Source organism: Psammomys obesus, unplaced genomic scaffold (genome assembly GCF_907164565.1).
Source record: "Psammomys obesus unplaced genomic scaffold, mPsaObe1.curated_primary_1811, whole genome shotgun sequence".
Classification (NCBI taxonomy): domain Eukaryota; kingdom Metazoa; phylum Chordata; class Mammalia; order Rodentia; family Muridae; genus Psammomys; species Psammomys obesus.
In genome coordinates, this window is record NW_026591560.1 from 392,099 (window position 1) to 418,762 (window position 26,664).

Below are 26,664 nucleotides of genomic sequence, written 5' to 3' on the forward strand. Positions count from 1 at the left end.
ATCTTCTAGAATCTTTGTTTAGAAGGATCCAAAGTGATTTTTTTCCCCCGAGAGTGTCTGAACTAGCAGAAAAGAAAAAGGCGCAAAGGAAATTAGAAGAGATGCTGTCCCCACGCTTCTGAGCCTAGGTATCTTTCCCACACCCCCGCTGCTTTTTTTTCTCGTCTGTGATGCCTTCCCGGGCGGCTAGTCAAGGGAAAGCCAAAAGCAAGATGCCGTGCAGTCCTGCAGCACTTCTTTGTCGAGGGCTGGTGGGGCCGCCCAGGCGGGTCTCTAAGGCTGCGGACGCCCCTCGCAGGGCGACTCCAAGCTTCGGCACGGCGCAAAGAAGCCAGCCACACGCAGCCCCCTGGGTTCGGGCCCAGACTCGTGCCTGGGGCGGAGCGGGGGGCGTGCCCTAGCGTTGATTGGCCATCTCGGTCAAGGGGCGGGGCTGCTGGACGGGCGCTGACAATGAGCGTCCATAAAAGGGAGCGGCGGGGTCGGGGTCCCCGGATCGAACCCTCCCCTCCCGGGGTCGTGACGAGCTGAAGCCTGTAGCTGGCGGGGCGGCTGGGCGGGCGGCGGGCGAGCTGCGTGGGCCGCGGGCCCGCCGTGGTCCCGGACGGGTGGCGGCGCGCCGAGGCCTGCGCGCCCGTCCTCCGCTCTCAGGTCGCCCTTCCCCGCCTTGCCATGGCCCTGCGGGCCGAAGGCGCCGCGGCGCTTGACTGCTTCGAGGTGACGCTCAAATGTGAGGAAGGGGAGGACGACGATGAGGCCGTGGTGGTGGCCGTAATCCCGCGGCCTGAGCCGATGCTCCGAGGTGAGGTGGGGGGGGCTTCACTTCCTCATGGCGGCCGGGGCCTCTGCCTCCCGGCCCCGGTCCCGGTCCGCGGGCGCGTCTCCGGGACGGCGACTGCAGCCCCCGCGGGCCCTTCCCGGTCGGGTCCGCGTCAGGCGCGCGCCCTAGCTCCTCCCCTACCGAGGTTTGGAATCCCAGGCCTCTCGGAGCCCCGCTTTCTCCGTCGCCCCTCCCCCGCTCGGGGTCTAGAGACTTCCATCCACACCGAACGAGGGCTCCGGGTCTTCCGGTTCCCTGCGCCCCCCCCCCCCCCCCCGGGCCCAGGGTAGAGGCTGGATTCCCAGGACAGTGGTTTGTGCGCGGTCGCTGTCCCCCTGTTCCGGTCTGACTGTGTCCTAGGCCGAGGGGCGACCAGGCCTCTAGGCCCCAGGCTACCGCCGAAAGGATAACAGAGGTGAAGCCTGGCCATCTCCACTGAGGGGAATTTTAAGAGGCCAGCAAATAGAACCCGTTCTTCACCTCTCCCCCCATCCCCAGGCCTTGTCTCAGGAGCCACAGGTGTCAATTCTAGAACCCAGTAGTTGGATGGACTGGCAAGCAGCACCCAGTTTGAGAAAAGGAAGACCTACTTGGGGGTTAAGTACTAAGCCATATAGATGGAGATTAGTCACCAAAAAATGCAGTTAGGGACCACCTTCCCTTCTCCCTTCCTCTTTCCCAGCTTTTGTCCAAAGGAGAAAACAAAGAGCTACCTACCTCTATGAAAGACAATTAGTCGTGAAAATGCAAAAATTTTCTTTCGGTGGAATACCGGGTTTCCCTTAAGCAAGACAGTGCCCAAAACAGATTGAGAACCGGGTCGTTCATTGTGTTCCTTGAACTTAAGGATTTCCTTGTCCCTTTTGGAGATGGGAGGGAGAATTAGAAAATTTGAGATACAAAGGCCACATACCTCGCAGTGTTTGGCGCATCACACAGGTTATTTTCCGCTTGTGCTGGAGTGCTTGCTCTGCTACTGTCAAAGGTTCGACGTTAATCCATTCGCCATACCTGCCAAGGTGGCCTCATAACTGTAAGAAGGAAACAGACATTTACAGAATTCAGTCTTCAACCATTTACTTTATTGGGCAGCTATGTGCCAGGCGTTATTTTAGGCAGAGATAGGGGTGGTAATGGTGATGGGGTAAATGAAACCCTCCTTGAATGGACATCCCAGGGGCACCCAACATGTAAATTGAACTGTAGTGTGTTAGGTAGCAATGAGTTTTTTATTATGTGTGTGCATGCAAGTGACACACACACAAAGAGGTGAGGACAACTTTTGGGAGTGAATTCTTACACCCTGTGGGATTGAATTTGGCTGATCAGGTTTGGCAGCAAGAGCTTTTTGTAGCCCAGCCATCTCTTTGGCCCAGCAACCAGTTTTATAGAGACTGCAAAAGCTGAATAAAGAGAAATGGGTATAGTAAGGATATGTTTCTCTGAACCAGAAAAGTGTCTCTAGTAAGAATAGAAGGAAGAGGACTTAGAAGAGCGAGTGTAAAGATTCTAGATGCCTCTGGGCCTATGTGCAAGGATTTAGAAAGATCTGGGTTATGAGAAAGTGCATGATTTCAAAGTTTTGTTCTTTGGGCTCAGTGTGATGATGCACACTTAATTCTATCACTCTGGAGGCAGAAGAAGCAGGCATGCCTCTGAATTTCATGTCATCCTGATCTACATAGTTGCAGGTCAACCAGAGGTATAGTGAGACAGTGCTTTTGTTTGTTTGGTTTTGTTTTGTGGTTTGTTTATTTGTTTTGTTTTTTGAGACAGGGTTTCTCTGTGTAGCCTTGGCTGTCCTGGACTTGCTCTGACCAAACTGACCTCAAACTCACAGGTTCACCTGCCTCTCCTTCCCAAGTGCTGGGATTAAAGTGCTGAGACAGTGGGCTTTTTTGTTGTTTGTTTTTGGGGGCGGTGCAGAGAGTACAGGAGCTCAGTGGGAGAGGAGCGAGAAAGAGCATATGCACTAAATGGGAATCAGGGGGCATTTGGAGCCTCCAAGCCCAACCCTAATCAAGAAGTGTTGGTTGGTGCACACCTGTAATCCCAGCACTTGGGGAGGCAGAGACAGTCTGATCTCTGTGACTTTGAGTCCAGCCTAGTCTACAACATGTGTCCAGGACAGCCAAGGCTACACAGAGAAACCCTTACCTCAAAAAAAAAAAAAAAAAAAAAACCAAAACAACAGACAAAAAGCCAAGCCTACCCCTAGTTATCTGCCACCTCTAACAAACCACACCTTCTAGCCCTTCCCAAACCATTCCACTAAGTGTTGTGAGCATTTGTGAGTATCGGGTCTTTTGGGGCCACTCTCACTTAAACTACAACAGTTCTCTTCTCTGAAAGTTTACCGGTACAGACAGGGCCTTGAGAAGCCCTGTGGAAGATTGGGAATAGGCTTTGAATATGGTTAAATTCAGTGTCCCTTACAGGCTCCAGCAGAGTGGTTAGCTAAGCAGTTGGATATCTACATTTAGAATTCTCTCAAATGTCTTGGCAAGGTATTAATATGAGTTGCCAGGCCTGATGAGCAGGCTTGTAATCTGAGTTACTCAGAAGGCTGATGCAGGAGGATAACATTCTCTGCCAGCCTGGTTAGATCTTGTCTCAAAAAGTTAAAAAGATAGCTGGAGATAGAGTTCATTGGTAACACACTTGCTAGATAACAAGGAAAAGTATGTGGCCCTTCACTCAATCCCCCTGCTACTGAAATAAATATTGGAGTTGTCAGCAGGCAACAGGTGATACTTCCCAAAGGGAGGAGGTCAGAAGGGTTTGAAGGGCTAAGGTCAGTCGCTTGTTGTTGATGTCTAGTACCGTTGGTGCGCTTGAGATTTAGACACAAAGCAAGAATCTGTTGAGGGCCTGTGCAGTGCTGTGGAGGAAACATGCCACAGAGAGGAGTGGGGTGGGCAGCAGGGGAGGCTGCAGCTCCTGCAGGAAATTGAGAAGATAGGATTCATGGCGATCTTCAGGAGGGAAGGGAAAGGAACCTATGTAGGTAGCAGGAGGAGGAACAGGCAAGTAAGAGAAAGGAGGACAAGTGGTTTCCTGAATGCTTTTGAGTTGTAAAAGTCAAGATGGAGAAGGGGACTGAGTGGGAGAACTGCTGGCTGGTTTAGCTGACCTTTGCAAGACCTGTTTAGAGAATAGAGGGAAAGAAGGCCAATTGAAACCAGGGGTTCTAGGCAGGTGTGGTGGTGCACATCCCAGCACTTGGGAGGTAGAGACAGGCAGATCTTTGTGAGTTTGAGCCAGCCTGGTCTACAAAGCAAGTCCAGGGCTATTACCCAGAGAAACCTGTCTTGGAAAAAAAAAAAAAAAGAAGAAGAAGAAAGAAAGAAAAGAAACTAAGGGTCCTGTCACATGGGAGAAAAATTCTGGGACTAGACTCTTCAGTAGCCATCTCTTCCTAAAGTCCCGTGCCTAAAGGAGTCCCGACTAGTAGAGAGAGATACAGTACCCAGGGCTCACAGGCACTTGGCAGAAGAGTACCAGGCTGGTGCTGAACTAAGGGTTTCTGCTCTTTGAGAGTTTTTCTCATACAGAGAACTATTCACACAAGCCAAAGGGGGCATGGCCATCATTGCAAACACTTAAGAGCACTCTAGGAAAGGAAGACTGGTTGTGAGAGACCTTTGGGAGAGGACTCAACCTTTTCTAGAGGAAGAGGCAGGACAGCCGTTCCCTTCATGTCAGTTCTTTTGCTAACAATAAGATGATAAAATTTAGTATCTTCACTCTCCTAAGAGTATATACTTTTGTAGTTAATCATGGTTGCCTTCTGGGAAGAGAGAACCTCAACTGAGGAGTTAACTCCATCAGATTATCTTGGGGACCTATCTGTGAGCATTGTTTTTGTTTGTTTGCTAATTGATATAGGTAGGCCTAAGCTGTGTAAGAAAGGTAGTTGAAGGAGCCTGGGAGAAAACCAGTGAGCCCCTTTCTCTGGTTTCTGCTTCAAGCTCTTCTTTAGCTTTCCTGGATGGTTGACTATAACCTTTAAGTAAACCCTTTTTCCTCTTTCTTAGTTACGGTTAGTATTGCTTGATGAGTGTGGCCAAAAACAACTTGGGTAAGAAAGGGTTTATTTCACTCACAGTTCTATTTAACAGTTAATTTTCAAATGCAGTGAGAGTAGGAACTTGTGCAGAAACTTGGAGGCAGGAGCTGACACAGAGACCATGGAGGGGCGCTCCTCACTGGCTTGTTCTCCATGGCTTGTTCAGCCTGCTTTCTATTTGAACCCAGGACCACTGACCTACCCAGAATGGGCTAGGCCTTTCCGCATCAATCACTACTTAAGAAAATGCTCTATAGGCTTGGGTACAGCCTGATCTTCTGGAAGCATTTTCTCAGTTGAGGCTTCCTCTGATAACTCTAGCTGTGTCAAGTTGACATAAAACTAGTCATCATACTCTCCTAGTTGCTTTTGGTTGTGGTTATCACAGCATCAGAAACCAAACTTAGACAGAAATTGGTGCCATGAAAGTGGATATTGCTATGGTGGACCTAACAATTTTGGTTGGTGGGAGGATTGTGGAAGCATTTAGAAGTTGGCCAGGAAGTGCTCAGAGTTTAAAGAGCTGTAGCTTAAAAGATAAGAAAGAATGTTAGCTAGGTATGGTGTTGTACATCTTTGATCCCAGCACTCAGGCAGAGACAGGCAGATCTCTGAGTTCGAGGCCAGCCTGATCTACAGAATCCAGGAAAGCCAAGGCTACACAGAGAACTCTGTCTCAAAAAAACAAAATACATAGGTAGGGAGGTAAAATAAGATAAGACTGTTATGGGAAGCCAGGCATGGTGGTACAGGACTTGGGAGGAACAAGCAAGGGGATCTCTGAGTTCTAGGACAGCATGGTTACACAGAGAAACCCTGCCTCCATTGGGGAAAATGTTGAGAGAAATCAAGGGTTGGCTTGTGAAGTTTTGGAGGGAGATAAAGACTTTTATCGGGGCTATCTTGTGATATATTTAAAATTTAAAGATCTATAGGTGAGCTGGGCATGGTGGCACATACCTTTAATTTCAGCACTCTGGGGCAAGAGGCAGTTGGATCTCTGTGAGTTGGAGGCCATCCTGGTCTACAAAGCCACCACCTGCCAGCTGAGGGGTCATGCTTTCAAGCAATATTCTTCTATGGCTCCTACCTTGAGTAGTTCCTCCTTTGGCTTTGTCCAGTGATATAGTGGCACATGTGTGCCTTCCCCACCCCCATTATATATACACTAGTTAATACTTAATAAGAGGAAGCTAGAATTAGATCTTAAGTGAGTAGAGTGCTTGCCTAGCATACATGAAGCCCTCAAATACCAGGCACAGTGGCATATGCTGCACCCAGAAGGTGGAAGGAAGAGGATTAGGAGTTCAAAATTTTAAAAAAAAGTTCCTTTGTGTAGTCTTGGCTGTCCTGGGCTCACTTTATAGACCTGGCCGGCCTCAAACTCACAGTGATCCCCCTGCCTCTACCTCCCTGAGTGCTGGGATTAAAGGCATGCACCATTATTCCCATTGCTACATATAGTAAATTTGAGGCTAGCCTGGATTACTTGAGTCTGAAGTATGCATTGTGGCCTACAAATCAGATATGGGTACAGTTGATTGATTATTGGATGAGGAAACCTAGAAGCCTTATAGGCATGATACCTGCCAGATGATCAGGGAGGTCAAAGCAGGCATATGCCTGATAGTCCTGGAAACTTGACTAGATAAGGGGTAGTGTACGGGTGAGAATGTAGTGCCAGGCATCTTAGCTGTGTGCCTGTGCTGGTCTGTTAGAATCTGATGGGGAGGTAATCCCCTCATGCACCCCACAGAGGTGTGTTCTGAGCATCATCAGCCCTAGCATCTTCACAGCACATTCCCCTTTCTGCAGTAACCCAACAGGAAAAGACGCCGCTACTTAGACCTAACCTGCTGGAAGCAGGTGTCGAAGCCTGTGAGGAGCCCAAGCAGCAAGTGTCATGGGAGCAGGAATTCCTGGTGGGAAACAGCCCAGGAGGCAGTGGAAGGGCGCTGTGCATGGTGTGTGGGGCTGAGATCCGGTCCCCATCAGCAGACACTGCTCGCACACATATCCTGGAGCAGCATCCCCATACCCTGGACCTGAGCCCCTCTGAGAAGAACAACATCTTGGAAGCCTGGAGCGAAGGGGTGGCCCTTCTGCAAGATGTCCAAGCTGACCAGCCATCTCTGCCCAGCCTAGGTAGTGAGGGTGAGGGCTGAGGGAGAAGTGGGGCCTATGGGTGCCCTTCGGCTCAGTGGGCTTTTGCCCCCTCAGAGTCAGGCCAGGATGACCAGCCAGATCCCATCTCCAACCCGGATCCTGCCAGGATGCCAGCAGAGATCGTAGTTCTCTTGGACTCTGAGGACAACCCATCCCTCCCTAAGAGGCTCCGACCCAGAGGACTCCGCCCCCTTGAGCTGCCTGGTCAGTCAACAGGGGAACTGAGGCTTAGTGGGAGACCCTGTGCTGTATACGGGCTGGGGTGGGCAGGTGTTCTCTGGAGCCTGAGGTTAAAGAGCTCAGGCATAGTGGCCTTTAAGTGCTAAAGTTTTTTCCTTTTGCAGTTGCCCCTGTCACAGGGCCAGGAAATAAAAGGCCTCGTGGTCAGAGATGGAAAGAGTCCCCTGAGGAGCCTGCTAGAAAGAAGAGAAGCAGGCATATGACGAAAAACCTGGCCCCTGACCCAGGTGAGGGGATTTAGGGGTGCTGAGCCTGACTGGAAGTCCATAAGGAAGTGGACAGGCAGAGGGCACCTGCATGCTGCTCAGCTGAAGCTTAGGGCTTTAGCATTTGGGTTCTGGCCTCTTTTCACAGTTCTACATGGCCTTCTTTTAGACCCCCCATCTCCTGAGTCATCCACAGAGACGTTTGCAGCACCAGCTGAAGTCCGACACTTCACTGATGGCAGCTTCCCTCCTGGCTTCGTCCTTCAGCTCTTCTCCCACACTCAGCTCAGGACCACAGACAATAAGGACTCTTCTAAAGACCGCAGAGCAGCAGCAGAGGGCCTGCCCCAGCCACCAAGTCCATCTTCAGGTGAGCCCTCCTGGGAGGGGCTGACGAGGAAAGCTGAGTCCCTGGATCACAGCCAGAGCCAGGGTAGAGGTGCTTGATGTTTAGGACTCTAAGAGAAGGCCAAGGACAGAAGGGTTTGAAGAAGCTGGCCTCTGAGCTGAGCATCTCTGGGGGTGGTCATTAGGTTGTACTAGGCCTCCCAAAACTTGGTGCCCAACTTCGGCTGGAGCCCTTGCAGAACTTACTTCACATTGGTAATAGAGGGTCCAAGTGAGGTGGATACCCAGCTATTTAAACAGGTGTGAGGACCATAGATGTGTGATGAGTATTAAAAGGAAGCTTCATAGTCCAACAGCGCAGTGAATTTCTGTTGACAGCTGGTGCTTATGTTTATAACCTGTCCCACTGACTGAAAAACTTTTATTTATAATTCATTTGGTCCTTATAAACCAAGCATAATCCAATGCTTAAAAGTCTGAGACTGGAGGTCAGCCTAGGTTACAGAGTGAGAACCTATCTTAAAAAAACATCTCTCCCTGGGCTGGAGAGATGGCTCAGCAGTTAAGAGCACTGTCTCCTCTTCCAAAGGACCCAAGTTCAATTCCCAGGACCCATATGCCAGCTCACAACTGTCTGTAATGCCCATTCCAAGGGATCTGACACCTTCATGCTAATGCACATAAAAAGAAAGAAAGAAACAAAGATAGAAAGATAGATAGATAGATAGATAGATAAAAAACCATAAAGGCTACCTTACCTGAGCTTGGACATGGGGCCCAGGGAGATAGATGGCTCATCAGGTGAAGTTACTTGCTGCCGAGGCTAATGACTTTAGTTCAATCCCCAGAACTCACATGCTAGAAGGAGAAAAATGAAGCAGGGGGATCACAAGTTCAAGGGTACCTTGTCTCAAAAACAAAACCAAAAAGACAAACTTAGGAAGAACAAGCAAGGTGGAGAAACCAAGTCTTCCAAAAGCTGCCTCTTTCCACATGGTCTTAGTATCAGTTTTCTGTTCGTAGCTGTACTCGATATATAATGAATTTAATAGCTTAAAACAGCACATTTGCATTTCAGTTCTGGAGGTTGTCAGTTCAAAGTGAGTCTCCCTGGGCCTAAACTCAAGGTATTGGCAGAACTGTACTCCTCTGGCAATTCTGGGAATGATCTGCCGTTCTTGCTTCCATAAATTTTTTTGTTTGGTGGGTTGGGTTTTTGTTGTGGTTGTTTTAAGACAGGTTTTCTCTGTGTAACATTGGCTGTCTTGAACTCTTTGTAGACCAGGTTTCACAGCGATCTGCCTGCCTCTGCCTTTCTGAGTGCAGCGATTAAAGGCGTGCTCCACCACCCCAGGCTCTTGCCTCTGTAAGTTACCTACGTTCATTGGCTTGTGATCTCACATTCTCAAAACCAGCAGTGGCCTGTAGAAGTTCTCAGGTCTGTCTTTTGGTTTTAACTCACTTGCCCCTTTCTCTTACTTGTTTAAAACAAAACAAACAGCTGGGTGTGTGGTGGCCTGTACTTTAATCTCTATGAGTTCAAAGCCAGCCTGATCTACATAGTAATTTCCAGGACAGCCAGAGAAAATAGTGAGACCCTGACTCAAAAAAACTGAACCACAACAACAAAAGACCCTTGTGATTTTATTTTATTCATTCATTTATTTGTTCATTTTTTGACAGGGTCTCTCTACATAGCCCTGGCTGTCCTGGAATTAAATATGTAGACCAGGCTGGCCTCAAACACACAGAAATACACTTGCCTCTGCCTTCCCAGTACCTCCACACCCAGCTACCATTGTGAATATCTTTTATTATTTATGCAGTACCTGGGTAGAACCTCGTATGTCTTCCACCTGCTAGCCACTATTCAATCTATTCATTTTAGCTGGTGTATGTGTATCTGTGTGTGTGTGTCTGTGTTTTGAGATAGGGTTTCACTATATAGCTCTGGCTGTCCTGCAACTCACCATGTAGACCAGGCTAGCCTCGATTCATTTGAGATCTCCCTGCCTCTGCCTCCTGAGTGCTGGGATTAAAGGCATTTGCTACCATGTCCAGCTCTTTAATTTTATTTTGGAAGCCTTTTAAAAGATTTCTTTTTGTAGCTGGGCAGTGTAGCATATTCCTTTGCTCCCAGCACTCTGGAGGCAGAGGCAAGGTGGAATTCCATGAGTTCAAGGCTAGCCTGGTCTATAGCGCTAGTTCTAAGACAGCTGAGGCTATATAAAGAAACCTGTCTCAAAAAATTTTTTAATATTTTAAATTATGTGTATGAGTTTGTGTGTGGTTATATGCATGAGAGTGCCAGTACCCATGGAGGTATTGGAGGCTGGAGGTGTTGGATTCCCTGGAGCTGGAGTTACAGATGTCTGTGAGCCACTGTACATACGGAGAATCAAACTCATGTCTTTTAAGAGCAGTGTACACTTTTAAACACTGAGCCGGCTATCTAGCCCCAGTTCTTTCTGCCACCAGTAAAGACTGCCATGCCCTCCAGGGAGTAGAGGCTGAGCCTGATTCTTCCTCTCATCCTCATATTGACTTCAGATTTCAGCATCTCCGGATAAGAAACTGCTTTGTGAATGAGGGATTGTGTCCCCCAGGGAGTGTTTAGACCCTTGTCTCAACAGATTGGAATTGTGTCATTAATGTACTTTTGGAGCTGGGATAAGTAAAGCAGCTGTAGGTCCAGGCTTGGGGCTTGCAAAGAGGAGGTGAGCTTTCAGTATAGAAGCAAGCAAATATATCACTTCCTTTGCCAGGTCTCCAGTAGTACCCACTTTTAGTAGTTTGGTCATACCCTTCTTCATCAGAGCTCTGTAGAGGAATACACCATGTGCCTCTATTTATCAAAATGGTCTCCTTCACTCCTCTTAAGACAGGTCTCATTCCTACGCTTGAATCAGATTTAATGGTTTCGAGCTCTAGCTTGAGTCCCATTCTAGTCCTCTCCCTGGGCCAACTTGTCCTGCTTGGAGTAGTAGCATTGGTTCTCGGCTTCCTGGATCAACCTCGGATCTTCTGTTTCATGCTTGAAGGGCTCCTTCATTTTGAGTCTTGGGGTGTCCTGTGCCCAGTGCTAAGTCGAGAAGCAAAGTGGAAGGGTCAGGGCATCAGAGATGATGGTGAAGGAAGAGAATGGGACAGAAGAGGTGACTGTCATGATAATGTGGAGCCATGGCAGAGCCTCTGGTGGTTTCTTGTTTTTAGAACCCAGAGCTTTGACAGTCCCGGGGTACAGTCCTAGGGCTTTCAAGGATCCTGCTTGAGGTTTAAGACATAAAGACATCTATATAGTCTAAGGCTGTTGGCCTTCTGCTGGGGCAGCATCTCTGGCTAGCTTATAACTTAACTCCTCTGCCTTTGTGTCTCTCCAGGTGGTTCTTACTGCCTGCTTCCTTCTGCTTCTCTGTCCCAGCTTCGGCTGGCAGCTCTTTATTATGCAAAAAGCCACATTCCTTACTCCACATGTTGGCCTTGGGGGTCAAGTGGGGGTTTCCACTGCACCTTGTCTTTTAAAGGCAAGTAAGGAAGTGATATTTACATATTCTGCAGTCAGGCACTGCCAGCTTCAATTAACAGTTAAAAATACAGGGTCACTTTTCAGTTGAAAACACAAGGACACATTTTTATCGTAAGAAAACAGAATATTTGTATGTCCTCCCAACAGTACAGTTTCCATATAAGTAAAGTTCCTACTTTGAAGAGAAAAAGAATAACAATCATGGATATAGAAGCTAAAAAAGCTCACTGTTGCCAGCTGAACTAATGAATTGCCTTTGTGGCAGCTGTCTGGGAAAATTTTCTGGAACTTTCCAAGAGGCTTGCTTTCAGTTTAGGAGTAAAGGAGTTTCCAAACCAGTAGAAAAGTAAACTATGAAGCTGGTCTGTCATTTGTTGAGGTGGGAGTTCTGCTTTCTGGGAAGAGGGGTTGGAACTGGTTTTTACTGTATTGACCCAGTTTGCTTAGAACCTCATAATGGGTGATTTTTTTTTTCTTGCCTCAGTTCCCAAGTGCTTAGAGTACAATTGTGAGCTACTGTACAGTGCCTGGATTTTTGAGACAGGGTCTTCTATAACCCACGCTGGCCTCAAACTATGTAACCAAGGCTGGCATTGAACTCATGTTCCAAATGCTGACCCAGAAAGCTGGTCGCCACAGCCACAGGCAAAATACTTCCAGGCTGAACTGAGCAGAGAATGCAGTGAGAGAAAGTGAGGCGCCCACTCATGGAAATGTGAGCCTCAGAAAGTTCTTCAGTTTGGCTCACTTTTGTGGCCTTAGCACCTAGAATGGTACCTGATGTAAAGTTCTTGGGCTCGAAATTACTATCTGCTCTTGCCTGTCATCTAGGTGGTGTGGCATTTCCAACATTCCTGCCTAGGGATTGTCCTTAGTGACACATTTGAAGGAGGATTGGGTGGTAAGTGAGAGTTGGAGCAGGCCACTCAGGAAGAAACCTGTTCTAGGGCCCAAGAGTGAAATGGACTCAGTTTGTCACAAAGACTGGTAATCAATCCTCCCAGCTTTTCTTCCTTATTTGTTAAGCTTTTTTTAAATTTCATTTTATTTACTTATGGGAGGGCACTACTGTATGGGTTCTGGGGTTGAACTCGGCTCAGTATGTTCAGTGGCTCCCAGCTTACTTTCTGTGGCTTTAGGGTTTTGGTCTCTGTCACATCAGGCTTTGCTATCCTGGCCTTTTATCTTGATCCTCTGCCCCTTGTCACCTAGAAGAGTCGGCAGCTTGAGGAGTCCCCATCTCTGGACCCTTAATTGAATTCTGAGTTTCCCCTAATGTGCTCATGAAAGTAGAGCACAGGAAGTTCTATGGTTTTGTTTCATAGAAAGGGAAACTGTGAGCTAGGCATTGTAATAGTACACACCTGTAGTTTTAGTCTCTGCCTTTGAGTTCAGGTGCCTGATGCCAGCCTGGGCAAAGTAGCTAGACCACACCTCAAAAGAAAAGCCAGGACCTGGAGAGGTGGCTCAAGAGGGTAAAACACTTGCTATACAAACCAGACCTGAGTTTGATGCCTAGATCCCACTATTAGAAGAACACCAAGGTGGACGGGGTGCTCCATACCTTAATCCCAACACGGAGGAAGCAGAGGCAGGTAGATCCCTGTGAGCTGGCAGTAAGCTGGGGCTACACTGCGAAACCCTGTCTCAAAAAACCAAAAAAAAGGAGAACACCAACTCTGACCTACACTCATACCTCAATTCATCCATAGCTCTTCTACCTACAATAATACTAATTTTTAAAAAACCCTGACCATTTGCATGTGAAGGTGTATGGACAGAGGGGTATACTGTGGTACACATTACAGCTTCCACGATGAGATGTTTTTGTTTTTTTTTTTTTTTGAGGGGGGAGGGCATTGCAAGGGCAGATACGAGAGGACCTGGAGATGAGTGGGACTGGGGTTCATCATGTGAAACTTTCAAATAATCAATAAAAGTTTACAAAGTAAAATATAGCCAGGCAGTGGTGCCACATACCTTTAAGCCCAGCACTTGGGAGGCAGAAGCAGGTCAGTCTCTATGCGTTTAAGGCCAGCCTAGTCTATAGAGTGAGTTCTAGGACAGCCAGGGCTACATAGAGAAACCCTGACTTAAAGAAAAATTCTAGTCTGGTCTCTGCACCATACCATTTCTAGTAAATTGCTACATTTGGTTTTCTGCAGCCAAACCATCAGTTATCCTCTTCTATCTCAGCCCCACACCAGTCTATCTGCAAACCTCAGTTTACTCTCCTGTCAACTGCCACTACTCTGACTAATGTTACCCTAACTTTTCCTGGGGAGATGTTGAAGAAATGTCTGCTTAGTCCAGCTGGGACACCAACTCAGACCTTAGTGTTCTGCCACTGAGCTACTACCCCAGCTCCGTTTACTTTTTATTGTGAGACAGGGTCGTTTTCAGTTGCCCACATGGGCCTTGAACTTAATGATCTTCCTGCTCTACCTTCCCATGGGCTAGAATTAAGAGCATGTATGTGGTCCACACCTGGTTTGACAAATCTCTATCTGATTGAACCCAGAGTTTAGACTTGTCTAGGCAAGTCCTCTACCACTGAGCTTGCTGTATTCTCAGCTCTTTTTGGTTTTCTACATAGACTTGGCTTCTTGGAACTCACTATGTACTGTAAACTGGCTGTCCTCAAGCTCAGAGATCCACCTGCCTCTGTCTCTCAAGTTCTGGGGTTAAAGGCTTGGGCCCAGCTGGGCTCAGTGACAGGCCTATAATCCCAGCATTCAAGGAGGCAGAGGCAGGTGGATCTCTGTGAGTTTGAGGCCAGCTGGTCTACAAATCAATTCCAGGACAGCCAAGGCTACACAGAAAAACCAAATAATGATAAAAATATGTGTGGGCCACCATATCTACCTTGTATTCTCATGCATAATTTAAATTCCAGCAAAAATCATACCTGTCTTAAATCACATAGGGAAAAAATTCTTTTAAAAAAATGACTTAAAGTACACATTTAAAGATATTTAAGTACATAGTATGTAGCATTGTTTGATTGCCATTTCCTGTTTGGCTTTTTTTTTTCCTACCTCTTTGATTTTAATATTTATTTATTTATTTTTTTATGTGCTTTGGTGTTTTGCCTGTTTGCACTGTCTACATAAGGGTGTTGTATCCCCTAGAACTGGAGTTACATACAGTTAGGCTGCCATGTAGGTGCTGGGAATTGAACTGTGATCCTCTGGAGGAACAGCTGATACTCTTAACCACTGAACAGTCTCTCCAGCCCTTTTTTTTGTTTTGTTTTGTTTTTCAAGATAGGGTTTCTTCCTGTAGCCCTGGCTACAGGAAGAGTGTCCTGACACTCTGTCAACTATGCTGGCCTCAAACTCACAGAGATCCACCTGCCCCTGTCCCTGCCCCTGCCCCTGCCCCTGCCCCTGCCCCTGCCTCCCTCCTGAGTGCTGGGATCAAAGGCATGCACCACCACTGCCCAGCATTTTTTCTATTTTGAGGCAGTCTTATTGCAGTGGTTGGACTTGAAGCTTTTGAGGTTTGGTTTTGTTTTGTTTTGTTTTGTTTTAGATCAGGCTGGTTCCCCCAATTTATTGTTTTTATTTTATGTTCATTGGTGTTTTGCCTGCATGTATATCTGTGTGAGGGTGTCAGAAGCCCTGCAACTGGAGTTGTAGAAAGGTGTGAGCTGCCATGTGGGTTCTGGGAATTGAACTATGGTTCTCTGAAAGAGTAGCCAGTCCCCTTAAACACTGAGCCATCTCTCCAATCCCCAGGTTATACCTAAAAATGACCTTGAACTCCTGGTTGGCCTGCCTCTGCCTCTCAAGTGCTATAATTGCTTTGTCATATCGCTTCCATAGGCCCAAGTTAAGGATTGTTTTGTGTTTCTACCTGCCCTATCTGGAGGTCAACTCCAAGGATGTGGAGCCAGGACGAAGGCTGCTGAGCAAAGCTGAGACACTAACCCAGGGTGTCTTTTTGCTGTGCTGTGCCATGTCACTCCCACGCCATGGGGCTAAAGACATGTATAGACTTCATGGCTGTTCCCTACTGTATCACTTCTATGTCTAGTCTGGAAGGTAGAAAGAAGCAGTTATGGCACCAAACCCAGATGCTGAGTACACAGAGAGGAAGGTGCATTTAGTGCTTGGTCTGTGCCTAAGCTTTGAGGCCAGCCATTCCTGGTCAGTCACAAGTGAGCCTTTATTCTCCTGGGAAAAGATGCTGGACTATGGAAATGAGAAAAGCCCTGGTAGTCTGATATTGTTTGCAATTTGGGGGACCATTGGAAGGCCCTGACTGTGCTCTCTGCTCCCATCCCTTCCCAGCTCCCCCTCCGGGGCTCCGTGGGACACTGGATCTCCAGGTTATCCGTGTTCGAATGGAGGAGCCACCAGCCGTCAGCCTCTTACAGGACTGGTCCAAGCACCCCCAGGGCACCAAAGGGGTGGGAACAGGTGACAACCCAGGCTGGCCTACAGTTCTATCAGAATCCAGTGCCACTGTAAAGGGACAACCAGAGGCAGGAAGTGGGATATAAGTTTTCAGTTTCCTGAGGAGGGTATGGGTGGGAGGAGGGACAGGTGGGAGGGAGGAGGCAGTTACCCCCTTTGGCTTAAATCTCAGATCTGCCCAGCTTGGCTACCTGATGGAGAGTTTTAAAACTAGGCGCCAGGACAATGTGGAGGGGGGAGGAGTGACATCACTGTCACATTGGGGTACTAAAAAGTGCCTGCCCCTGGCCAAGCCTGAGGTAGGCAGAGGTAGCTTAGGCTGTTGGGTGATAAGGCATTGGGCCTGTGGAGAACACCTTCCCCAATCCTTTGCTGAACTACCCTCTGAACCCCACACCTCCTCCTTCCTCAGTTCTCCACTATTCTCCCCTGGCACAGTGCCTTATGCAGAGGTGGTCATAATGGGGATTGAACTGAGTCCCACTACCTCGGGGGACACCTCTCCTCCCCCACTTCTGGCTCCTAGAGCAGGAGGCCTCCATTACCTGTTAGCACCTCATCCCTGTTGAGGGCTCCCTTTACACCTCATTCACCTGTTGTTCTGTGCATCTATTGTCCTGTTGTATATATTGCCTTTGTTGAAAATAAATTATTTTTTTTTTAATTAAAAGATCTGTCTGGGCTGTCATTGGGGAAAGGGAGGATTCTTAGAGCAGCTTAAGGGACAGGAAAACTGAAAGGTAGTTGTGAGTGGGAGCCAGAGATCCCAGTCTAGGCAGCGGAGCAGTGAGCTCAGAGTAGGGCTTACATGGACCTCTGGACCTGTTTTAACTTGGTGTCAATCAACTGAGAAACACATTTTATTTATTTGACCTACTGATCTAACTGGTAAGCCTCTGTCCAAGCAAATCTTCTATGAGTCTAGGGACATTTCACACCCAGTGAGCTAAGAGTTACTGGGGCCTGACCCTGGCCGCCTGTACAGGCCCCTCCCCTGTGATGAGAAGGTGGCACATGCCTGCTTTCTTGCCGGTCTGTGTACTCTACTACACAGTTCACCCCTGTTTCTCAGCCTCAACCCAAGTCTGCCTCAGGTCTGCAGATTTCCTGCACAGACCTGATCAATAGGCTTTTGCTCTAAAATGAACTTCCCAGGTGGTTTATTCTCAAATCCTCCATTTCACTGTCTGGTTCACCCCACACTGCTGCCTGCTGAGCTGCTCCAGGCAAATCATGGAGACTTAGAGGTAAAGAGGAAGAGTCAGCTGTGCTGTGCTAAGCTTGTGTTTCCTAGGTCAGAGAGCACATACTAGACTACTGAGGACTGGCTCTGTTAAGCCATCTGATGTTCTCAGGAGGAACCCAAAATGTAGAAGGTCCATGTCCAGGGGTGGCAGAGACAGGTGTGAAGTAGAAGAAGGAGTCAAAGGCTGAGGGTACCTCATATCCAGAATGTCCAGCCATTGTGTGAAGAGAGGTGGGCCATAGAACTCCTGGGGTCTATACCTATTTCTACAAGTTGGCACAGTTGTTACGCTCCCTAACAATAACATGGACTGTCTGAAAGCACTGTGTTGGAATTGGAGGCAGTTTCTGCCCCTACAGTTGTGTGTTTACATTTATGCCAAATTGTTTTTATCACATTTTGTCTATCACAAAGTATTGAGGAAATGTATCGAAGCTTGTGTTGTAGTAAAGTGATGACCCAAATGTCCTGTGGTTGTATGGGCCTGATTTGTCCTAGACTGTGAACTCTGTGGGCCAGGGATCAAATTGTATCGACTTGATGTTTCTGGTTCCGTGCATAGGGCCTGGTACATAAGTGCTCAATAAATGTCTGTCAAATGCCATGTTGGTGTTCTGTGTGAGCATTTTCTCATAAAACTAACAACTCAATTGTAATGGCATGTCTGGTACTTTGTATTTGATTTTTAATTTCCCCCCTTTGTAATTTCTCCTTTGTAAACCTTGCCTCCAAAATTAGTCCTAATTGGCTGAATAAATGCCTGGGCAGGATAGGGCAGAATTGAGGTAGGCTTGGCTAAAGTTCTCTGGCTTTGAGGAGAGAAAGATCCCGGGAAGGAGAGACAGGTAGAGAAGGAAGAAGCAGAGTCACCATGGGATAGGCAAAGAACCACATGGGCACTGGGAGCAGGAACGGCATGGGGAGAAGTGGCCCAGAAGGACAGGTATCTGGGGATATTGAATGGGAAGTAGCCCAGATAGGAATAAAGCAAATGGCATGGGATATGAGGTCGAGAGGTAACAAGGTAGATTAGGGGAAATATCTGCCCAGCCCCAGGTGAAACAAGGCTTATTTAAATACAACAGGTGTCTATGTCTTTTATTGATATGGTAGCAGGTTAATAACTGCCATAATAATTATAGGCTTTTAATAATCATTATTAGCCATTTAAAAGTTTTGCATACATTGGTGTTTGACTGCATGTATATCTATGTGAGGGTGTCGGATCCCCTGAAATAGGAGTTACAGACAGTTGTGAGCTGCCATGTTGGTGCTGGGAATTGTACCCAGGTCCTCTGGAAGAGCAGTCAGTGCTCTTATCTGCTGGGCCCTCTCTCCAGCCACAACCATTTTTATTTTCTACAACACTCAATTTTGGGTTGGGGGGGTTGTTTTGTTTTGTTTTTGAGATATTCTTTGGCTGTTTCAAACTCATGATCATCCTCCCAAGCGCTGAGATTATAGGTGTTCTCCACTATGCTCAGCCTAAAACAGTTCAGTTACAACAGTAAACAACACAACACCCTTCAGCGTGAGGGAGGGGCTCAGTGTCTTTGAGGTTGTCCTTAAAACCAACTAGCTTCAAACTGAGAGTTCCTACAACCACCCCCTCCTTGTTGGTTAATCTGATAGGAGGGGCTGGTAAGTTGGCACATGCCATGCCAAGTTTCTTTGCTTTCTACAACTTAGATGGTGGAAGAAGACTTCTAGAAGTTCTCCTCTGAGTTCTGTGTACCTGGCACACAAGAATCATGGCACTGGGGAGGCAGAGGCAGGCAGATCTCTTGAGTTTGAGGCCTGCGCGGTCTACAGAGCAAATTCTAAGATGTCCAGGGATACATACACAGAGAAACTCTGTCTCAACCCCCCCCCCAAAAAAAGTGTGCTGTTCTTTAACAGCAGCACCCACCTGTAATTCCAGCACTCTGGCAGGCAGAGGCAGGAGGATCTCTGAGTTTGAGGCTAGCCTGGTCAACAAAGCCAATCTAGAACAGCCAAAGCTACACAGAGAAACCCTGTCTTGGGGGTGGAGGAAAGGACATCAACACTCACATCCAATTATGCCCTATGCAACTCCAGCTCTAAGGGATCTGACACTCTTGCTGTGCACACACACAAGACAAAAGTAATTTTCTATACAAATATTTTTTTAATTTTATGTACATTTGTCTTTTGCCTGCATGAATGTCTGTGTAATGGTGCCAAATCATTTGGAGCTGGATCACAGACAGTTGTGAGCTGCCATGTAAGTGCTAGGATTGAGCCCAGGTCTTCTGGAAGAGCAGCCAATGAGTGTTCTTCACTGAGCCATCTCTCTAGACCCCCAATAGAAGTAATTTTTAAAACTTAAAACCAAACAGGGCTGGAGAGATGGCTCTGTTTTAAAGAACTTGCTGCTCTTCCAGAGGACCTGAGTTTGGTTCCCAGTACCCACATCTGGTGGCTTACAATGGCCTGTAGCTCCAGCTCTAAGGGAACCTAATAGCCTTCTGGCCTCCATGGACACCTGCATTCATGGAATACATATACATATCCATAAATTTTTGGAATGTCTGTGAGGTCTCACGTAATGCAAGAAGTGTGTACTTGGTTTGCTGAGTTTATTATGGAATACACAGCCAAGACTATGAACAGCGTGGGAGTGTCTGTCCTAGCAGGCGTCCGATGTGTTGCCCTGCTGGCAAACGGGCTTCCAGGGAAAAATGGAGAGAGTGGGGCTGAGGGCCTAATAGGAGCCTCTGGGGCTCCTCCCTGTGTGATTCATAATTCTAGTGCCCTATCAGCCCCACCTGCCTGTGGCTAAGCTACTGTTGTCTCTGCCATTACCCAGTTCTGAGCTCTCAGGTATTCAAACTCTTGCCGTCAGTTCTGCATCCACTGCTGAGACTGACCCTTAAATTCTAAACAGCCACACCTAAAAGATGAAGATGTTAACTGCTAAATAATCTTTAAATATGCTTTTTTACGGAGCTGGGTGTGATACCACATACCATTAATTCCAGCACTCAGGGAGAACCGGAGAACTGGGGCTGTGAGTTCAAGGTCAGGCTGGTATACAAATGGAGTCCAGGACAGCCAAGGATACACAGAAAAGCCCTGTCTCGAAAAGTTTAAAAAACAAAAACAAAAAAACCTGACTTTTTTTTTTTTTTTTAATGTGTATGAGTGTTTTGTTTTGATGTGTGTTTCTATGCCATGTGCATGTGCAGTGCCTGAGGAAACAAGAAGAGGTCATGAAATCAGGAGTTAAAAAAGTGTTGTGAAGGGCTAGAGAAATGGTTAAGAGTATTGACTGCTTTTCCAGAGGCCCTGAGTTCAGCTCCCAGAAAACGCATGATGGCTCACAACCATCTATAATGAGATCTGATGCCCTCTTCTGGCATGCAGATGTACATGCAGATAGAGTGCTCATATACATAAAATAAACAAATCTTAGCCAGGCAGTGGTGCCTCATGCCTTTAATCCCAGCACTTGAGAAGCAGAGGCATGTGGATCTCTGTGAGTTCCAGCCAGCCTGGTCTAGATTGAGTTCCAGGACAGGACAGCCAAGGCTACACAAAGAAACCCTGTTTTGAAAAACTGGAGGAAAAAAAAAAGGGTTGTGAGCTGACATGTGGGATGTGCTAGAAAGGCTGCACCCTGGAAGAGCCAGTCAGCGCTCTTACCCAGTGAGTGCTCTTTCCAGCCCCTAAATATTTCTTTAGAGTCGTAGAGCCTGGAGTCTAATGAAAGTGAGTGAGGTTTCTCTCTGTCATGTGCATGGAGGACACAGCTGCATAGAGTAAGTGGCAGGAGGGTTTAGCTTGCAGAAGAGTAAGGCTTATAGTTGCCACAGGAGGTGACAGAGGGAAAAGAGGGCCCACCTTGAATGGAGAAGAGGAAACCACTCAGCAAGAGACTTTCCGGCCTTTGTCCCACTGCTTCCCTACCTTTCCCCCAACCCATCTTCCCCGAGATGGTGTCTGAGGGTTTGGGGGAAGATGCTGTTCACCTACATCAGTCATGAGCTCTGCTTTGACTAAGAAGTGCAAAGGAGAAGAGGAAGTGCTTGCCTAACCCCCCCCCCAAAAAAAAAAAAAAAAAAAAAAAAAAAAAAAAGATAGGGTTTGTATATAGCCTTGTTTGTCCTGGACTCCCTTTGTAGACCAGGCTGGCCTCAGACTCACAGAGATCCACCTGCCTCTGCCTCCCTGACTGCTGAGATTGAAGGCCTGTGCCACCATACCCCAGCTTTGTCTAGTTTTGATAAGGAAAAAAAAAATGGAAAAACATTTTCACACATACTTTTAATCCCAGCACTGGGGAGGCAGAGGCAGGCTAGTCTATATAGTTCCAGACCTGCTATATAGTGAGACCCTGTCCTGAAACAAAATTGCTCACAGAAGATAGGGTTGGAATGGAAAAGGGGCTTTTAACCTCCCGGTGTGCACAGAAGTTTTGGAAATATTCATCCAGCTCACCTCCCAGAGGCCGTATAAGCAAGGGAGCATGGGGTGAAAGCTCAAGGCTTTCACAATACTGAGTGCCCTAGTTGCATTCTGGGAATGAATGTGCCAACCTCCAAAGAAAGAAGACAAATAGGCCTTTGCTCCTCCCAACACCAGAATCAATGTCTCATCGTTGGAACCCCACATCTGTCCCAGCTGGTGACAGGATGACCACAAACAGTAGTGAGGGACCCCAGGAACAGACACTGCTAGGATCCTTGGGACAAAGGCAGAGCACCTACCCTAGTTTTGTCATGAGTCACCCTATATTGTGCCCATTGCACAGGTAAGGAAACTGAGGCATAAGGAGAGGAACATGGTGACTTGTCTGCCAGGGCTAGTAAAAGGATGGGAACCTCAAACCCAGACCATCTCTGTCTTCAGTGCCTGCTGTTGTCTTCTGGTCCTGGCACTTAGTCATACTCTGCCTGGCAGGGCCCCTGGAAGGACTCACTATAGGTGTAAAACGATGGTCATCTTGGCCAGGTGACAGTGGCTGGGCGCCAAGCCCAGGGCTTTAGGGGAGGGCATCCCATGACCTATCCCCTTTCTCTAGAAAATAGCTCTAGGGCCTGGGTAACTTTGCCCGGCTCTGGTCTCCCTCTGCCATCTCTGCCCCTGGTTCAGCCTGGCTTTCTGGAAGGTACAGAAACAATGACTAACTAGTATAATCACATCACACAGGGCAGGGCATAGTTAGTGGTGGGATCTCCTATTCTGGACTCTGATCTGTCCCCTCCATACTCTCTTGCTACTATTTACTTACCATGACACCCACATTTTCCTGGGGGAGCAATTTGCCTCTGAGAAAAGTACCCACAGACTTGCACACAGCAGCTCACAGAAGTGGGACAGTTGGTAGGAATAGCTGTGTATTGATAATGTTCCCAGTTCACACTTAAGAGCTTCACTCACTGGGTTCAGTCTGAGCTGCTGAAATATAAGTGCTCCAGAGTGACTCCTCTATGCCAAAGGGTTCTAGACATTAAGAGTAGAGCTAGGAGGGAGCCAGACACACCCCATATCCTGGGGAAGACCAGGTAAACAGAAATACATGCTATGGAAAAAACTTGTTTGAAGAAACAGCACTTTTTTGTTGCTGTTTATTTGTTTCTCTGTATGTAGTCTTGGCTGTCCTGCACTCTATTTGTTGAAGACCATCCTGGTCAACAAATAGAGTGCAGGACAGCCTCTGCCTCCCTGAGTGCTGAGATTACAGGCATTTGCCACTGAGGCTAGCACTTTGTTATTTATCATAGGTTTTGCTTTGTTAAGACAGGGTCTCTTTATATAGCTCTGCCTAGTCTAGAACTCACTATATAACCCAAGCTGGCCTCAAATGCATAGAGACATAGAGAGGCACTTGCCTCCACCTATCTCTGCCTCCTGGTGCCGGGATTAAGGCCTGTGCCACCATGTTCAGCTCCTGGATATTTTTAATTAATTTTTTTTTCTTTTGAGTTAGATACCTTTTATCTAAGTATTGGGTTTATTGTTTATTCTTGTCTAGCTGAGACTGACTTCCTGCAATTCACTAGGTAGCCCAGGCTGGCCTGGAACTTGTTATCTAGTTCATGCTGGCCTCCAACTCATGACAATCCTCCTGCCTCAGTGTCTCAGATTCTAGGGTTACTTTCAGTGAGCCACTGCAACCCAACCAGTTTTGTTACCTATTCATCTAGGGATGGATCTCTGGTTCCATATTTTGTCTACTGCAACTCTTCAGATTATTTTAAGACATACTCCAGACATCATTTCATCTGGAAGTATTTCTGTTTGTACCTCTGAGAGATTCAGACGCTTCAATAAAGCATGTAATTATTGCACTTTTTGTTCTGTTTTTTTTTTTTTTTTTCGAACAGGATTTCTCTGTGTAGCCTTGGCTGTCCTGGATTCACTTTGTATACCAGGCTGGTGATTATTGCACTTTTTAAAAAAGACTATTTTCTGGGTGGTGGTGGTATACACTTTTAATTCCAGGACTCAGAAGGCAGAGGCAGGCAGATCTCTGAGTTTGAGGCCAGCCTGGTCTACAGAGTGAATTCCATGAAAGCCAGGATTACACAGAGAAAACCTGTCTCAAAAAAAAAAAAAAAAAAAATCAATCAATCAGCTGGGAGTGGTGGTGCACACGCCTATGGTCCCAGCACTCAGAGAGGGAGAGGCAGGATAGCAAAGGCTACACAGAGAAACCCTGTGTTGAAAAACAAAACAACAAAAATCAACCAATAAACACAAGTTTTAAATTTTTATTTTGTGTGTATAAGTGTTTTATTTGCTCTCTTATGAGCACTATGCATGCCCCTATTGCTTTTGGAAATCAGAAGAAGGCGCCAGATCCCCTGGTAGAGTCGCAGATGGTTGTGAGTAGCTGTGTGAGTGCTGGGAACTGATCATAGGTATTCCGCAAGAGCAGTAAGTGCTCTTAACCCTTAACCACTGAGCTATCGCTCCTGACTACCCCCTTTTATTCTTTAAAAACTTTATTAGCATGGTGGCACACACCTTTAATCCCAGCACTTGGGAGACAAGAGGCTGGAGGATCTGAGTTTGAGGCCAGCTTGATCTACAGAGGAAGTTCCAGGACAGCCAGGGGTACACAGAGAAACACTGTCTTGGAAAACAAAAACAGAACAAAATTATCTGTCTCTTTATTGTGAGTGCTTATGTCTACATCCATGTGTGCATGTGCCCCATGTCAGGGAGTAGGCATTTTTATCTGCAGACCCATCTTACCATGCCCATCCCCTTTTGTGATAGGGTCCTATGTAACTCAGGCTGGCCTCCAACTTGATACATAGCCCAGAATGACCTTGGATTTCTGAACTTTCTGCCTGCATTTCCCAGGTGCTGGGATCACAGGCATAAACCACCATGCCCCAGTTGTCTGGCACTGGAGATAGAACTCAAGGTTTTGTGCAGGCCAGGCAACAACCGACCTAGCCATCCCCAGCACCCTCTCTTCCACCTCTGCCCCCTTTTAGTTTTCATTTGAAACAAGGTCTTACTATGTAACCCAGGCTGGCCTCAAACTAAAAGCAATCCTCTTGTCTCAGTCTCCCTACGGGCTAGAATTGCTGGCCTGAGGCACCATGCCTGGCAGCCATCTAACTGCTGAATGAGAGGTCAGCTCAGGACTGTTCCCTGCTCCTTTGAGAGTACCCAGGAGGGTGGCAGTGTAGCAGAGGCAAGCAGAGGATACCTTCTACCCCAGGACTCTTGCTACCCTTGGCTTCTTGCCTCCTGCCAGCTGGGGCAGATCCGTTCTCAGGTCCCTTGTCCTGAGCTGGAGCCCAGGACATCCTGACTCTCACTTTCTTGATCCCAGCACAGCCTCTACGAAGGACAGCTGTGGGTAGTCGGTTTCATCCTGTTTTTTGGTTGTCTGTTCAGGTGAGAAAACTGGGAATGGTCCTTATTCTACCAAGAAAGCTTGTGGCACTGCCTCCCAAGATGGAGCACATCCCATCTTTGTTCCTTCTGTTGCTGGGGGTCTCTTGGTTCCTTGCCTTCGTTTCCTTTTGAGACATACTCTCACATAGTCCAGGCTGGCCTCAAACTATGAAACCAATAATGGCCTGAAATTTCTCGTCTTTCTATCTTCAATCCTGAGTAAGGAACCTGAAGGTGTGCACCACCGCACCTACCAACTAAGCTACCTCACCAGTCTGCTTCTTGTCTTCTGGAAGCAAAGGATTTAGTCAAGAGATAGATAGATTTGTTGTTGTTGTTGTTGTTGTTTGTTTGTTTAACAAACTCTCAATCGTTCCATCTTGCCAATAAAGCCAAATGCTGAGGTGAAAACCTGCTAGCTCGGAGAGGCAGAGCAAGCAGCCAGTTGAGCTTCTTCCTCAGCTAATGTTCCAAAAAGAAGGCCCTTCTCCACACCTTCTCAAAAACCCCCTCTAACTGGATGCCCCTCCTTTCTACTTCCTATTCATCTTTCTAGCTGTCCTCCTGATTTCCTATTACTCTTTGGGTGTGTGTGTGTGTTTCCTATGTTCATTTCCTGTCAATTGGTTGTTTGCTCTGCCTCTTGACCTATGGTTGACTTTATTTAATCCTGTTTACAATCTTGAGGCAGAAAGCTCTTAGATGAAAGGTGTGTGCTAAGGCTGAGCCACACCACAATTACAAACAGGTTTTACCCTAAACAACACAATCTCCGGGGTCATAGCATGATCAAATATCCTGCAATTGATAGTTGTGGAGTTTTTTGTTTTTGTTTGTTGGTTTTTTGAGACAGGGTCTCTCTCTATTTCTTTGTAGCCCTGGGTGTTCTGGAACAAGAGTCTCACTGTGTAGCCCTGAATGGGATAGAACTTGCTATGTAGACTACACTAGTCTTGAACTTTCTGAGATCTGCCTCCCTTTGCAGAGTGAAGGATTTAAGTCATGTGCCACCATGCCTGGGTCATAAAGACTTTTTAATGTAAAGCTTATTTGTGTGTGTATGTGCACATACCATGTGTATCTGTGCAGGTTAGAGGACAACTTGTGGGAGTCAGGTCTTCCTTTCCACCTTTCCACTGCGTGACTTAAAGTCAGGTCACTGAGCCTGGCAGTAAGTACTCTTAAAATGAGCACTAGCCCTCTTAAAGAATTGTTTTATATTTATGAGGTAGGTAGTGTATTCACTGGATAAGGTAACCTTTTTTCCTTCTAAAAACACGGACCAGATCTCCTTTTTAATATATTCTTTTTTCATGATCCTCTAAAAAAACTTATGAAAGGAATATGGGGTCAAAGTCAAAATCATAACAAAAGTGATGTCTTTTGTTTGTTTGTTTGTTTGTTTTTGTTTTTGTTTGTTTTTTGTTTTGGTTTTTCAAGACCTGGTTTTCTGTGTAACCTTGGCTGTCCTGAACTCGATTTGTAGACCACACCTGTCTGGAATTCACAGAAATCTGCCTGCTTCTGCCTCCCTGAGTGCTGCAAATACAGGCGTGTACCACGTGCTCAGAAGTGCATGTGCTGGCTCAGAAGTGATGTTGTAATGGCGCAGATCTCATGAGGATGCTGAACCTTCATATACCTGGATGGGGAAATGCCATGGTGCCTCAATTTATGATGCAGAGGCAGCAATCTAATTGCAGCTTCAAGGATGTTTATAGAATATTCTGACCAGCAGAAG

The 26,664-nt window shown here is 46.9% G+C and overlaps 1 protein-coding gene across 3 annotated transcripts; it reads left to right on the forward strand.

The window, feature by feature from the left end:
- Positions 1-453: 453 nt before the first annotated feature.
- Spindoc (spindlin interactor and repressor of chromatin binding) lies at positions 454-17,640 on the forward strand. 3 transcript variants are annotated; one of them, XM_055610617.1, is made up of 6 exons: positions 454-802; positions 6,705-7,034; positions 7,110-7,259; positions 7,400-7,522; positions 7,650-7,871; positions 15,671-17,640. In XM_055610617.1, exons 1-6 carry the CDS (start codon positions 673-675, stop codon positions 15,880-15,882), a joined length of 1,167 nt encoding a protein of 388 aa, XP_055466592.1. In that variant the 5' UTR covers positions 454-672; the 3' UTR covers positions 15,883-17,640. The 3 variants fall into 3 exon arrangements, with proteins under 3 accessions (XP_055466592.1, XP_055466593.1, XP_055466594.1); XM_055610618.1 differs by having other exon boundaries at positions 7,671-7,871; XM_055610619.1 differs by lacking the exon at positions 15,671-17,640 and adding an exon at positions 9,130-9,211.
- The last annotated feature ends 9,024 nt before the right edge of the window (positions 17,641-26,664 follow it).

Bases quoted from the DNA above. Each gene is read 5' to 3' on its own strand.
- Spindoc (XM_055610617.1), top strand. From the start codon at position 673: ATGGCCCTGCGGGCCGAAGGCGCCGCGGCGCTTGACTGCTTCGAGGTG. The intron at 803-6,704 runs GTGAGGTGGGGG...CCCTTTCTGCAG, and splicing joins GCCTGAGCCGATGCTCCGAG to TAACCCAACAGGAAAAGACG. The intron at 7,035-7,109 runs GTAGTGAGGGTG...TTGCCCCCTCAG, and splicing joins GCCATCTCTGCCCAGCCTAG to AGTCAGGCCAGGATGACCAG.